The following is a 13,824-nucleotide window of genomic DNA, read 5'->3' as shown; positions in this document are numbered from 1 at the left end:
ACAAGCAGCAATGCCATTGATGAAATATGTCTGAAGGACGTGTTAAACGACATTTACAGCCCAATATCGCAATATTAGCAACAATAGCATTCAGAGTAAAATACGACTGACAACACTTCGATGTTTATGAACATATTACTGGTTTGCATCGAGCTATACCGTCCACTGTTGTCCTTCCAGTTCCTCCTGAGTACTGGAAGTCATTATTACTGCCCTGGATTGACCAGTATCCACGACAGCTGAGCAAGAAGAGGATGTTTCTAACAGGAGGATGCTGCCTGACAGTATTTCTGATTGACTCATCTTCTGTACCCAGGTGACTATGTTTACCTGTTGAACAATCCAGTAGGACGCCAAACACCAAGTATTTTAACAATGCTTCCTGACTCAGTGACCTTCGGCGACAACCAATATTGAAGAACATGGGGAACTTCCCTTATTTAATGAAACAGTGGCTGTGGCCAGATATGAATATTCCAGCAAGGTCATTCAATATAGAATGAACCCTAATGGCAATATAAAAGTAAATAGTTAAGGTATTACAACATGTATCAGTGACTGTAGTGTAGTAGTAGATGTAGTAGTACTAGCAGAAGCAATACTAGTAGAAGTAGTAGTAGTAGTAGTAGTAGAGGGAGTTACTTGTATTGGCATCTATGACAATGGTAGTGGTATTTTGAGTGGAAAACGTCGTACAAGTTGTAATATGCAGCAATGCCCAAGGAGCAGCAGAAGCTATTAAGCCGCGCCGGTAGACATAAGAGCAAGGAAGAGGCGGCAGCGACGAGGGTGGCAGTACTAAACGCAAAAGGAGTAAAATCTGTTAACCATAATAGCTATATATATTGCCTGAAGGACGATATGGACTCTGCTGACTTCCTGTTGCAGGGAGGGCCGTACATGTTTCCAGCTGGTCGACTGGTATGTGTTGTCTCTCGGCCCATGGTGATAAGTACAACGGAGTGTAATTGTCGTCGTGGATATATGGTGCGTACATTTATTTATGCTTACTCTTAAAGTTAACTCAATCCATCATGTGCTGATGATTGCTTGTGTGGTTTGTGGTCGCCGTTGCTCGCTGGGCAATATTAGTCATCACGGATTGTCTTGGTCCAGAATGGATTTATAAGTCACCATCAGAAAACTTTCTTTATTCCAAGATTTCTATTCACTTTCATTTGCATACAACAGTTCCTTATAAACATTTATCAAACAGCTCATTTCTTGTCAATGAACAAGTTGAATTTTATCCCTATATATTGTAGCGTTGGAAGTAAAAGATCCGTAAGGGTCAGTTGGAATCCTGAAACTCGTTCTTTGTAGTTTACATAATGATATTAAATGTGCATTTGTAACACGCATTTTAAACACACAAGGATATACATAGTTAGTTGTAATGAGAGGAAAACAGGTGGTTCTTCAGCAAGCGTTTGAATGGGGAAAAGTCAACTGCCGACTTTATGGGCAAAAATGGATTTTATGGCCATAGTTTCTATTCAGTATTTTTCAGCTGCCAGAAGTATATCTTCAAGACACATGTTCAAGGTACAGACGTATTCAAACGTATTCAAAGTTAAACTTTCTAATCGTGGATGACAATATACAGTTTCCTTGCACTGTATGTTTTAACTTCAAAATGTGTTTACTTGAAGACGGACTTTGTACAAATAGATTACTTGCTTTTTTATTCAAGGGGTACAGAGCCGGTCGTAACATTGTCAGAAAGTAGGTACAGTACACATATTAATAAAATGTTAGTTATGAACGCTTACCTTTACCATGTTTCTCAGTGTGACCATATGTTCTGTCAGGTATAACACGAATTAGTAAAGACGTTGAGATGATGATTGGCAAGCCACTGCTGATGCCTGTAAAGATCCTCTGGGCTCTGGTAACGCCGACAATCTTGATAGTAAGTACAAAAACAGTTGCATCGATACAATGATGACATTGAAGTCTCACATAGACATATGATAATTTGTATATGTGTTTAAAATATGTGTGGGTGAGGGGGTTGCCTAGTGGTTAAAGCGTTCGCTCCTCACGCCGAAGACCTGGGTTCGATTCCCTACATGGACACAGCGTGTGAAGCCCATTTCAGGCGTCCGCTGCCGTGATAGTGCAGGAATATTGCTGAACGCGGCGTAAAACCTCACTTCTCAATCAATCACTCACCAAAAGGTGAGCGTATCCTACACCGACGAGGACAATTATTTAAGTGGCATTTTTGTTTTAGAACATCGCAGTAACACCTTAAGATTTTTCTTAAACACGTTTCCTGAAATGTATCGGCGCCAAATACACACTAATTATACATGTTACCCTCACGACACTTTGTTTTATATTCAGATCACTTTCATCTTGACACTTCTCCGCTACCAACCACCAACCTACGGCAAGTACGAGTATCCTGGCTACGCCTCTGCAATCGGCTGGTTCATTGCAGTGCTGCCCCTTCTACCGATACCCGTCTACATGGTCACGACTGTCAGGAAGCACATGGCGACCAATTCCCTGAAGAAGGTGATACATTGTTTTTATTCCGTCTTAAAGAATTCTGGTGACATTTCAGATTATGCTATCCATTACACTGCTTTTCACATTTGAATTTGAAGGTCTTGATTTGGTAGCAGGGAAGTAGAATTTAGACAGGATTATTGTAGAATGTCCTGTTCGGCACTGGCCTTTAAGTGTGTACGGATGAAACATTTGTTGCTTATAAATTGCTTTTATTGACAGAGTGTACGTCTTGCCTTAATGCCTGATGATGACTGGCGACCTGCGAATTCCAGAAGCATCAAGGTTACAGGATGAATCGACAAGATAACAACTAACTAGCAGGACTATCTTCGTTTTTGCTGTTCAAACAATATAGCCTAACGCTGGTGTTTCAACCTGGGTTTTATTGTACTCAGATCCAACTTTCCAACAAGGATAATACACGCTTTAATGCAACATTTCACAAGAAACCCCTTCACACTTATCAGAAAAAATTGCATTAAACTATGGTAGTACATAGTAGAATAGAAGTATAAATATAAATAGTAGTGGTAAAAACAGTGAAGTCGGTGAAATGATATTTACCTAGCAGCAACCAAGGTCCAGTCGAAACCTTTAATTCATTTTTAAAGAATTTATCAAACTAAGACTTTTGACATGTTTAACCTCCAAATAGTGTTGCAAAATTGTTGATAATATGTCGCTTAAAACAACCAAAACAAGTCATGCAAAGGACATAGTACCTTATACCAATTCATGGAAGTTGAGTCTTCAGTTAAAGTTAAATGTTTACTGCACTTGCAGCATGCCAACATGTATCGGTATAAAAGGAATAGCGCACCATTCAATCACCTTACGAATAAAGAAGTTGTTCATCCTTTTCTGACTCTCCAACTTCTAAAAATGCCACTCAAAAGAAGTTATGATACATGAAGGAGCAACACCACGTCGCTGGTTTTCGGCAGCATGCAACTGATACATACTTTTTAACAAATGATCAGTTAGGTCAGCCTCTAGGAAGAATGGTGTCGAATCCAATTTCGATATCAGACGTTTCACATTTCAATCCATTGTCCAGTTGGAGGAAAGGCCGGCATATAAGATGATGACGCAAGTGTTACTTTGTGAAGGATTTATATGGAATTTCATGCGCTTATTTGACCCCAAGTTCAGATGGTTGTTCGCATTCGTGACTAACTCGTATTATTGCGTGAGACAAGCTGAATACCGACTCGTGTGCCTCGGAGGGATACAACTAAGAGGAGAAATATGTTTCTTAAACACATATTCTAACCTAAGTATTACCAGCTAAATGGGGTTTAAGAATGACACATGGGATTTGTTTAATAGAATAATATTTTTCAGCTACCTTTTAATTCCAAAACAGATACAAAATGACTTTAAAATATTTATCAAACCAAACATTTGTTTAACTTTGCTGCCATATCCCTGTTCGAATTTTAAAAATGAATTAGCTGAAAAAATATAAGGACTCCCGGAAACGTCAGACTAAAAATATCCCCAAAGAAAGTCCGTTAGTAAAGATTAAAGTTTATTAGTTAATAATAAAATAAATATATTGTTTTGAAACAATATATAATTAGCAATTTATGAAATTATGATTCCTAAAAATGTCGGAAAGCGCACGTACAAATCACCAAAACAAGCTTGTTGCAAGTTCGTCAGAAAAAAGACTCAGGGCCCAGGACAACCATTATGTAAATAAACGCGTATTTGAATCTCTCATCGTCCATGGCCCTTTCTTTTATTGATAACTTCACATCAGGCAACACAATTCTGTGAGCTATAATCTTTGTATTTTAATATGCTGATACATATTTTTCATGATTTTAACAATCACATAACGCCATAAACGATTTAAGTACGTACTGAGGATTATTTTTATCAAAGTACCGCACTCATTACGCGCGTTCTGATTGGTTTGTCGTATTTTCGCACATAGCATCTGTCGACAGAGGTACGGAAAAGGACGAGTAGTGACGAATGTGATCAGCTGGTTAAAAACAACAATAGTTATCTCCCTTGGACCACAAAACGTTTCTTGAATGTTCTCGAAAGACAGCTTGGCTGGCAAAACCGTCCAGACAAAAGCTACTTTTCCATATATTGAGTGAGTGAGTGAGTTCAGTTTTACGCCGCACTAAGCAATATTCCAGATTTCCATGGCGGCGGCCTGTAAATAATCGAGTCTGACCAGACAATACAGTGATCAACAGCATGAGTATCGATCTGAGCAATCGGGAACCGATGACATGTGTCAACCAAGTCAGCGAGCCTGGCCACCCGATCCCGTTAGTCGCCTTTTACGACAAGCATAGTCGCCTTTACGACTAGAATGGGTTGTTGAAGACCTATTCTACCCCGGATCTTCACGGGTACTTTTCCATATATCCTTTGATATATATATACGAACATATCTCTGCAAATGCGAGTTGACTTTTCACTTTATAATAGCCACAGAGAAATTTTGCTGAAAGTGTATACTTGGTGCCTTGGGACCTGATGGTGAATGGCGTCCTGTGAACTCAGGATTACCAGATGATTCAATAATATGATAACATAATGGCGAACTCTAAGACTACCCTCGTGGAGGAAAAATTAGGCAAAACATTAACTTCAAAACGCCTTATTGTGATAAATGAAACCTGTAACAAATAACCGCTTTTGTAAGTAATATAAAACTTATTGATAAGAAATAATTATTTTGATGATCACGTTGACATACTATGCGATGATTTTGAGTTCTCTTTGCTATGTTCATTTTAATTATCTTCGAGGTATATTTCTGGTTAAAAAATAAATACTTAACAAAAAGGTAGGCGTCATTGGTTAGGATATTGTTTTGCGGGGAAGAGTGAGAACAACTTCACATGGTGTTGAAATATGCGACCTCTTTATATGTTTGAGTGGTGGTGGTAGTGGTGGTGGTAGTGGTGGTGGAATTGGGTTTAACGTCGCTTGAGAATATTTCGCTCATATGAACGACGATGCATGCGTGTATGTGTGGCTGCTTGTACTAGCCCAGACTGAAGCTGGTTTTATAGTACTAGCCCACTGTGATACCGTGCCGCAGTGAAGCACATGAATACCCCACTCAGACACATTATACTGACTCCGAGCCGACCAGTCCTTTTGTTGTACCCATTAATGCCGAGTGCCAGGCAGGGACCAACAAGTACCATATTTTAACGTCTTTTGGTCCGACGCAGTCGAGGATCGAACCCACGACCTTCCACACTCCGGCGGACGCTCTAACCACTACTACACGGGAGGCGGTCTATATGTTTGGGACGGGCAGTTGGCTAATGCATGCAGTACGCACATGCTGGTTTAACATGATGTTTTGGGTGTTGTGCTTGTTTAATATGAGGGGAAACATCGTTTGTATGTTTGAATTCAGTCAATGAGAATTCAAGAGAGAGCACCAAAACAAACGAAAACACGATTATAGTAAGATAAGATAAGATAATACTTTATTATCCTGAAGGAAATGTTGGTTACATCGTAAAACACACAAGACAGAACAAAACAAGGAATCGCAACATATCACATTTCAGTAAGTACTGAGACAGCTTTGCGAGCACTAAAACGGGTGAGGAGTAGGATATGATATTAAATTGAAATGTTGAGGTAAAACGCAGTGGTTTGAAATGGTATACATGATGGTAAGATGTTAAGGTGAATATACATATTTAAGATTAACTGTTGTTAAAAATGTGATGTGGTGAATGTTCACTTTGGTCACCTGTAAATTAAACTGCGCTTTAATGTGACATTAAATTTAGCGAACTTCGTCACAGTCGTGATGGCGTTCAAATGAAGCAAAACAAATTGCTAAAAGCTGTTTGTTAGAAGATGGATTTTGATACTTCGGTTTTTTTTCAACAAATATACTGGAAACAGAGAACATATGTTATATATGGGATCAAACATTCAGTTCTCAGTAGATTCAGTGAAGATTCAGTTACTTGCGGAGATGAGTTGAACAGGTTATGCAAAAAAATAGTGTCGAATCCATTTTTTGTGGTCAGACATTATACATTTTCGTGTTTTGGCCTGTATTGATGATCCTTGTAGGTAAACACGATACTGACTAACAAGGAAGGATAAGCGTTTCATGCATTGACTTCAGGTCTGATGGTTGAAGGATAACTGACTCCCCCTTCCCTTTGTTCCAACTCACGGCATAACTTGTAATAGTGTTGGTGATTAATGTCCATACATGTATCATCCCTGGTATTTATCGTGTTCCTGTTTTATCCCGTAATAACACAATAGGCCTAATTGGCATATCTCAACACAGTCAGAAAATGCTTCAGTTATATCAAAGTAGGACAGAAATCATAACCTTGTTATATAAGGGTACATAGCTACAAACTGTATGACTTCCATGATGTAGGACTCTTGAAATGGAAGAATTCAATGATTCAGAATACTGCCCCCAAAACACAGCCAAAACAACAAAAAAAAAACAAATAAAACACGCACAGTGCTTATGTAATATATACTATTAACAAAAGAAACGCATAACTCAGATTGTATTTTCAAATATGTTTAACTCGTCCACAAATACACTTTTAAAGGTCACATGCAACGTAAAACACAACTTTTTGCAGATTCTGATACCTTTCGGTATGGACTTACCGAAACAAATCATCAAAATGCAATTTCAACTTATAAAGTTGAAAAATAATGCGATGAAAAAAAAAACGCGCGAAATCGTAGTTCAAACGATTCACTGACTTTCCACCAGCGCTTGGGGAATAGAAGTGGTTTCAATAGCTGGGCTGCGCTCATAGCACATGCGCAGTGAAATAGGTTCGCGGAGCTTGGAAGGCTTGTCAGGTGAATATTTGGTGAAGGCTTTGGTGTGAGCTTTCATTTTTCTAATGTTTTGTTGATATTTCACAGGCGCGAGCCATTTATATGTTACTACAGTAGATTACCCATTTACCTGTTTATATACTTTCATTTGTCTATTTCACAACACGTTCTTCTTACCGAGTCACTTTCTCAGTTCGATACTTTAAAAGCAATGTCATTATTTAGCGTCGAAAGAATTTCTAACTGTGATATAGATATGTCGTTGTCACAGACAAAACTCAATGTCTGTTTTATTGGCACCTGTGTGTCTGCCTGCCTGTCTGCTAATGACAATATTCAATACACAGCTGCTATCACTGACCACATGCAATTTGAACTTAACACCTATCAGGCTATACACCATAAACAAAACGCATTGATTTATGGCCCGAGTTCGGTCTCTGTCACATTATGTAATTACACAGACAGGCAGGTGGTGATAATTTGTGCACATGACATGTTATGATGTCTGTTGATTGCAAAATGTTATACACAAAAATGAGCATGCATTTACAAAACCCAACATCTCTATATACAGACACACAATGAACCGTGAGGGCATCTGCAAATGAACCAGCCGTTACACTTGAGTGCACACCCACCTGCTCTGACTGGTTCCGGTATCCCGGCTTCTTCTGTTTCTTGGAAAGTAAACCCATGTACAAAATATTACACTTTTGATTTGGCGATTTTACGCTTATAATTATGTTTTTATGTTTTTTCATAACCAGCAAATGTATATTTATGTCATGAATAAGTGATAATTGTGTTTTAATTCTGTTTGATTTTTTGGTTGCATGTGACCTTTAAGAAATGAATTTTTGCATCAGTTTAGAAGAAAGAAATGTCTATACAACCAAATGGATAAGTTGAGATAACGAAGACGCTCTCACCCGTGGCAGTACGCAAATGTAGTACCCGGATGTAGCGATCTTGGGCTACAGTGGTGACTCGAGGTCTGACCTGGAGGGTCATTTGTTATGACTGTTTGGTTTTGACGAGTTGTAAGGCGTGATATCGTGCTCAGACTATCATTCAGACGCCTGGCAACAGAAGATTGGTAATCTCCAGCGTGCATTCTTTCAATGGCGATATTCCGTGTCGCAGCGTCAAGACGTGGCTAGTGAAACTCCTTCTAAAACAAAATGCCGATTTCGAAAGTAATCAGGATTTTATAGCCACACAGTGCATGCTCTTTGCAGCACAATTTCAACTGGAAGGTGATTTTGTTGCGTTGTGCTAATGCCTTTGTTAACCTCTTGTGAGAAATCTCATCAAAATCCATCAAAGTCAAAGTGAACACAGTTCACAAAATCAAACTTTATTTAGCTGGTGAACTCAGTTATTTGAGTTATTTTCACTTAAGTGAACACAATTCAGATACAGGCTATAATTCCTTTAGCCTTAATCCGCTTTGAGTTTCACCTCTTTGAGGTAACTGAATGGGTGGAGTGAGTGAGTTAATATTTAACGTCGTGATCGGCAATATTTCAGCCATATTGTGACGGCAAAAGTTATGTAATAAAAATGAAACATATGTATACTTATTTAAAATCCTGCCAGCGAAGGACAGTATAACGACTAGAATATCACAAATCGATTAAAACTAGTTCAGTGTAAAATGTTAAATCATTTCAAAACAACACAATATAAAAATCGGGCTATAGATGAACTAACTGAAAGCACCACTCCAGCACAAAGAGGTTTCTTTTAAATTGTTAGCTTATACAGTATGAAATTTAGTAAACATAAAAAGCACCATAGAAACATTTGCACGCATCGACTGATTATTGCTCTATGCCTCCATTGCATACTCTATTCAATTGGTGATAGGATGGAGGAATGGCTTTCTCGGACGAGGTATATCCCAGCGTGCCTGTGACAGGACAGTTCATTCATGCAAAACGGCAATTCATCTAATCAGGGCATGTTGTGGTGACTTGAGCGTTGCACACGTACACAGAACACAGAGCGTCTTGAACAGTTAGATATACAGGTAAGTAGACCATTCCTACCTGTGCTCATTGTAACCATTGTCTGGGGAAATGTGGGAGACACTGACACTGAACTTGTAGGTGCTCATCCGTCTGAAATGCATAGAAATGTGTAAGGTAAATAGATAATAATGATAATAAGTTGAGCATTTTATAGCGCCGTAATCCAGAAAACTGCTCAAAGCCCCTAGGTTGTATGCTCTTTTGAACATGAGGGTTTTCAGTTCAGGTCGGAAACTTGTTGGTATTATCACGTAAGTAGGCTGGGAGTGTGTTCCACAACACAGCTCCTGCTTTGCAGAATGTTCTATCACCGTGTGTGACAGTATGTGTGACTGGGAGAGAAACTAAGAGAGTTGACGTAGATAGTAATGTCCTCCTTGACATCTTTGAGATCATAAGACATTTGATACAGTGGCTTTAGAGGCCAAGATGGCTGGATTTCAGCTATGCATGCAATATGACGTCGAACAGGAAGACCTTGTTGCAAAACTAATGCTGTTACATATCGTGTATTTACATGTCTTTAAACTTCCACGAGGTTTCTGTAAAGAGACTAACACCACACGAAGGAACAGTAGTTCCCCTAATGCAACCATGCGAGAAATATATGTCATTGACCAACGTTATAATGCCAGTATCATTTGGCCGTCAAACATTTCTTATCCGGGTCACGAAACAGAAGTGCAGTTGGCAGAACACAATTCATGTGACAGAGTTGTGTAAATATGGCCATCGGTTTTATCAATAATGTGTGAAATATTTGTAATGTTGCGGTTTATGACACAGGTTTATATACCCTGAAATCAAATCTTGCATGACCAGGTTTTACCCTATATATCATACTCTCCAAAATGCACGGTCATTGGTAATTGCGGGCGGTGGGTAGCCTACTAGTGGTTAAAGCATCTGTTCGTCACGCTGAAGACCCGGGTTCGAATGGGTACAATGTGAAGCCTATGTATTATGTCCCCTGCCGCGATATTGCTGGAATATTGATAAAAGCGGCGTAGAATTAAACTGAAACAAGCAATCATAGGTAAATGGATTATTACCGCGTTCATAGAAATTAGCATGTATTTCAGCGGTCATGTAGCTACCCTTGTTTTGCCAGCAATGGCTCTTTGATCATGCGGCGATTGGTACCACAGTGAAGGAAACGACCCACTTTAACATTTCAAGTGTCCTGGGTAGGCTGAGCACTAGTTAACTTCTGCCAACGAATTGTGTTGAATTGCTAAAAAAGAGAATATAGTGATATAAGTGATTTGAAATAATGATAGTACTCATTTAAAATGAGTAAAAATGCTTAACTTGTGGGTACACTCCCCAACACGCTTATATATACCGAGGTTAAATTGAAACCATTCTTAAAGTAAACCTATGACTGTACATTTGCATGAAGCAAATATGATTTGTATAAATAATTGATCGATGTCAATATATTTCCATCAGCATTCACTTCATAGGAAACCCTACATCCGTCAGCTCCACTTTAAAACAGTCAATTCCAAAGTAGCTTCAGGGATTTCAGTTTAGTCTCACTTCGTAGTTTACATTTTGAAAACTTATTTCTGATGATGTTTCTAAGTCAATGATAGAGGATATTAACAATTTGTTGTGTGTTGATATTGATAGTGCTGTCGATATGATCTCGAGTCTCTATGCGCGGGCTACAGATGGGATGAGCAGACGACACGGGTCACGTGACTCGACTGAGCGTCAGCCTGCCTGGTGGGACAAGCAGTGTGAGTCAGCGAAGGGACAAGTACCGGGCTCTTCGACAAGTTCAGATTGACAGACGCGTCAATGGATTTCGAAAATACCAACAAAATGAAACGTGTCTTTAAATCAACATGCAGACTTAAGAAATCCTCTCATCAGTTACATATTAAAGAGAAGTTCCATTACATCTGTGACAACCCTGAGGAATTGTGGAAAGCTATTAAATCAATTAAAGCTACTTCTTTGTCTACCAACAAAATCAGTGGCACCGAGTGGTTTACCTATTTCGAACACTTGCTAAACTCTGTAACAACGGATTCAACCATTATTGACGGCATAACAAACTACCTATCAGATCATGACTCACATTGTAATGATTGTAACCAACTATTTCCTTATCAACTCAACGACGAAATAACACTGCGTGAAGTCACAGATACTATACGGAATCTTAAATGCCGAAAAGCGCCAGGCTGGGATGGTCTTTCATCAGAGTTATTGAAACATTCTGTCAATTACATTTCAGCTAGTCTGACATACCTTTTAATGAAATATTGGCAACTGGCAATTTCCCAATGACATGATGCAAAGCTATTATCTGTCCACTACACAAGAATGGTTCCTTATCCGATCCAAATAATTACAGAGGAATCTCTGCTCCTGCCGGTAATTGGAAAGATTTTCACTAAAAATATTAAATCAGCGACTTCAACAATGGATCACAGAAAACAACATCATTCATGAGAATCAGTCAGGTTTTAGGAAAGGGTATAGTACAGTTGACAACATGTTCTCTCTCTCTACGGTATGATCGCGAAATACTTGTCTTAATCAACTGGAGGGAGAATGTGCGTCTTCTTTATTGACTTCTCTAAGGCTTTCGATAGTGTCAATCACATTATTACTGTGGCATCGGCTTATCAAATATGGAATACATCGGAACATCTTGAAAGTTTTAAGAAATATGTACTCTAAGCTTCAGTCGTGTGTCCGTACAGATAAAAGGGCTTACGGATTTTTCAGTGCTGTGTTGGTACACACCAAGGTTGTATGGTCAGTCCACTGTTGTTCATTTTATACATCAACGAACTAGTCACTGAGATGTCAACCTCTAACTGTAAAGGAATATTTATATCAGAGGAATTCCCTAATGTATGTTCACTGCTCTACGCCGATGATGTTGCTAACGCCGCGGACTCTGCCGGAAAACTACAGGACCAAATCAATTGTGTCAGTAATGTTTGTACAAAATGGGGATTGACGTTGAATATGCAGAAATCCAAAATCGTTGTATTCCGAAAGGTGGATATTTACGTTCATATGAAAATGGTACTACAGATTATCCCAAATAGAAACTGTCTCTGTATTACAAGTATCTCGGACTTCATTTTGCACCCAAACTAGTGTGGACAAGATCGAAACAGGTGTTAGCACAGCAGGCGGAGAAAGTATGTCTACACATATACATACTTCACTATATGTGTGGCGGATTACAGATCACCACTGCAATGAGGATTTTCGACAGTATGGTCCTTCCAATACTTACATACGGCGCCGAGCTCTGGGGATATGAGGTGGTAGAACAAATCGAGAGGGTACAGACAAAGTTCATTAAACGAATTCTACATCTACCCTTGACAACCTGCAATGATGCGGTGCTCGGCGAAAGTGGACGACCCTCTATATGTTTCTTATGTAAATAAATGTGTTAAATATTGGGCAAAAATAATCAACATGACTAACGACAGATTACCGAAGCAAACCTATCTTATGCTATATGGATTAGACAACGTCAACAGATCTTCTTTAATACAAAAATCAAACATATCCTATTCCAGTTTGATTCGGGTACGCTTGGATTATGCAAGATATTGAAATATTGATATTTTCATGTCTGAGTTCAAACAAAGAGTGTCTGACTACAACATTCAACGATGGCAGGCTTCAATAGCATCTAACTCCAAGTTGACAGCTTATTCATCTTACAAAACAGTTCTGCAAGCGGAATCCTATCTCTCACAAATCAGTTCCCGCCATTGAAGCAAGCGTTAACTAGATTCAGATGTGCTGCCACCAGCTAATGATCGAAATGGGGAGACGTTGCTGTGCCTTCACCGACTTAAGAAAGCAGTATATTGAGTACAAATACTACAGTAACCCCTCATTTGAAACATTTGTTCGACTAATGTCCCTCAAATCATCAACTTACTTCTGTGAATTTGTCTAAATACATATATTTTGCTTTGAAATTGTATGAATCACTCCATTTGTAATCACAATATTGAAATGTTTTGTACTGTGGGCCTGTGGCCTAAAAACGTAAATAAAACTCTTAACATTAGAAAGGAATCTCGATAACTCGATATAAAGGATACAATAAATTCACGCTCTTTTAGATAATAGATGATGTGCGCTATGTGTATGTGTTTAAAAAAAGTCCTAGCATTCAACTGAACATTATCACATGCGTATGCAGTCGCGTTTTTCATGTCGCATTCAGTGTCGCATTTATTGTTAAATAGTAAATGTAAGTAAGAGGTACATGTAGGGGCAGGGGTTCATATAGGGATATTTAGATAGTAATTACAATTGACACATTAATTGTTTATCGAAGAGTCTTGTAGAACATTGTTTCAATTTTGCTCTAATTAAGGGACTACTTCTCTGTCTGGTGTTACCGTTCATCGAAGTGCTGGATACATTGGGTACGCCACGTGGATGT

The 13,824-nt window shown here is 38.8% G+C and overlaps 1 protein-coding gene across 1 annotated transcript; it reads left to right on the top strand.

Moving 5' to 3' along the window:
- The first annotated feature begins 1,807 nt into the window (after positions 1–1,807).
- LOC124259190 (sodium- and chloride-dependent glycine transporter 1-like) lies at positions 1,808–2,843 on the top strand. The gene is made up of 3 exons (XM_046693288.1): positions 1,808–1,912; positions 2,350–2,523; positions 2,740–2,843. The coding sequence occupies exons 1-3, from the start codon at positions 1,841–1,843 to the stop codon at positions 2,812–2,814; spliced, it is 321 nt and encodes a 106-aa protein (XP_046549244.1). The 5' UTR covers positions 1,808–1,840; the 3' UTR covers positions 2,815–2,843.
- The last annotated feature ends 10,981 nt before the right edge of the window (positions 2,844–13,824 follow it).

This window comes from Haliotis rubra, unplaced genomic scaffold (genome assembly GCF_003918875.1).
Source record: "Haliotis rubra isolate DU_JTF1 unplaced genomic scaffold, ASM391887v1 Scf712, whole genome shotgun sequence".
NCBI lineage: Eukaryota > Metazoa > Mollusca > Gastropoda > Lepetellida > Haliotidae > Haliotis > Haliotis rubra.
This window is presented reverse-complemented; position numbering and strand designations above follow the sequence as displayed.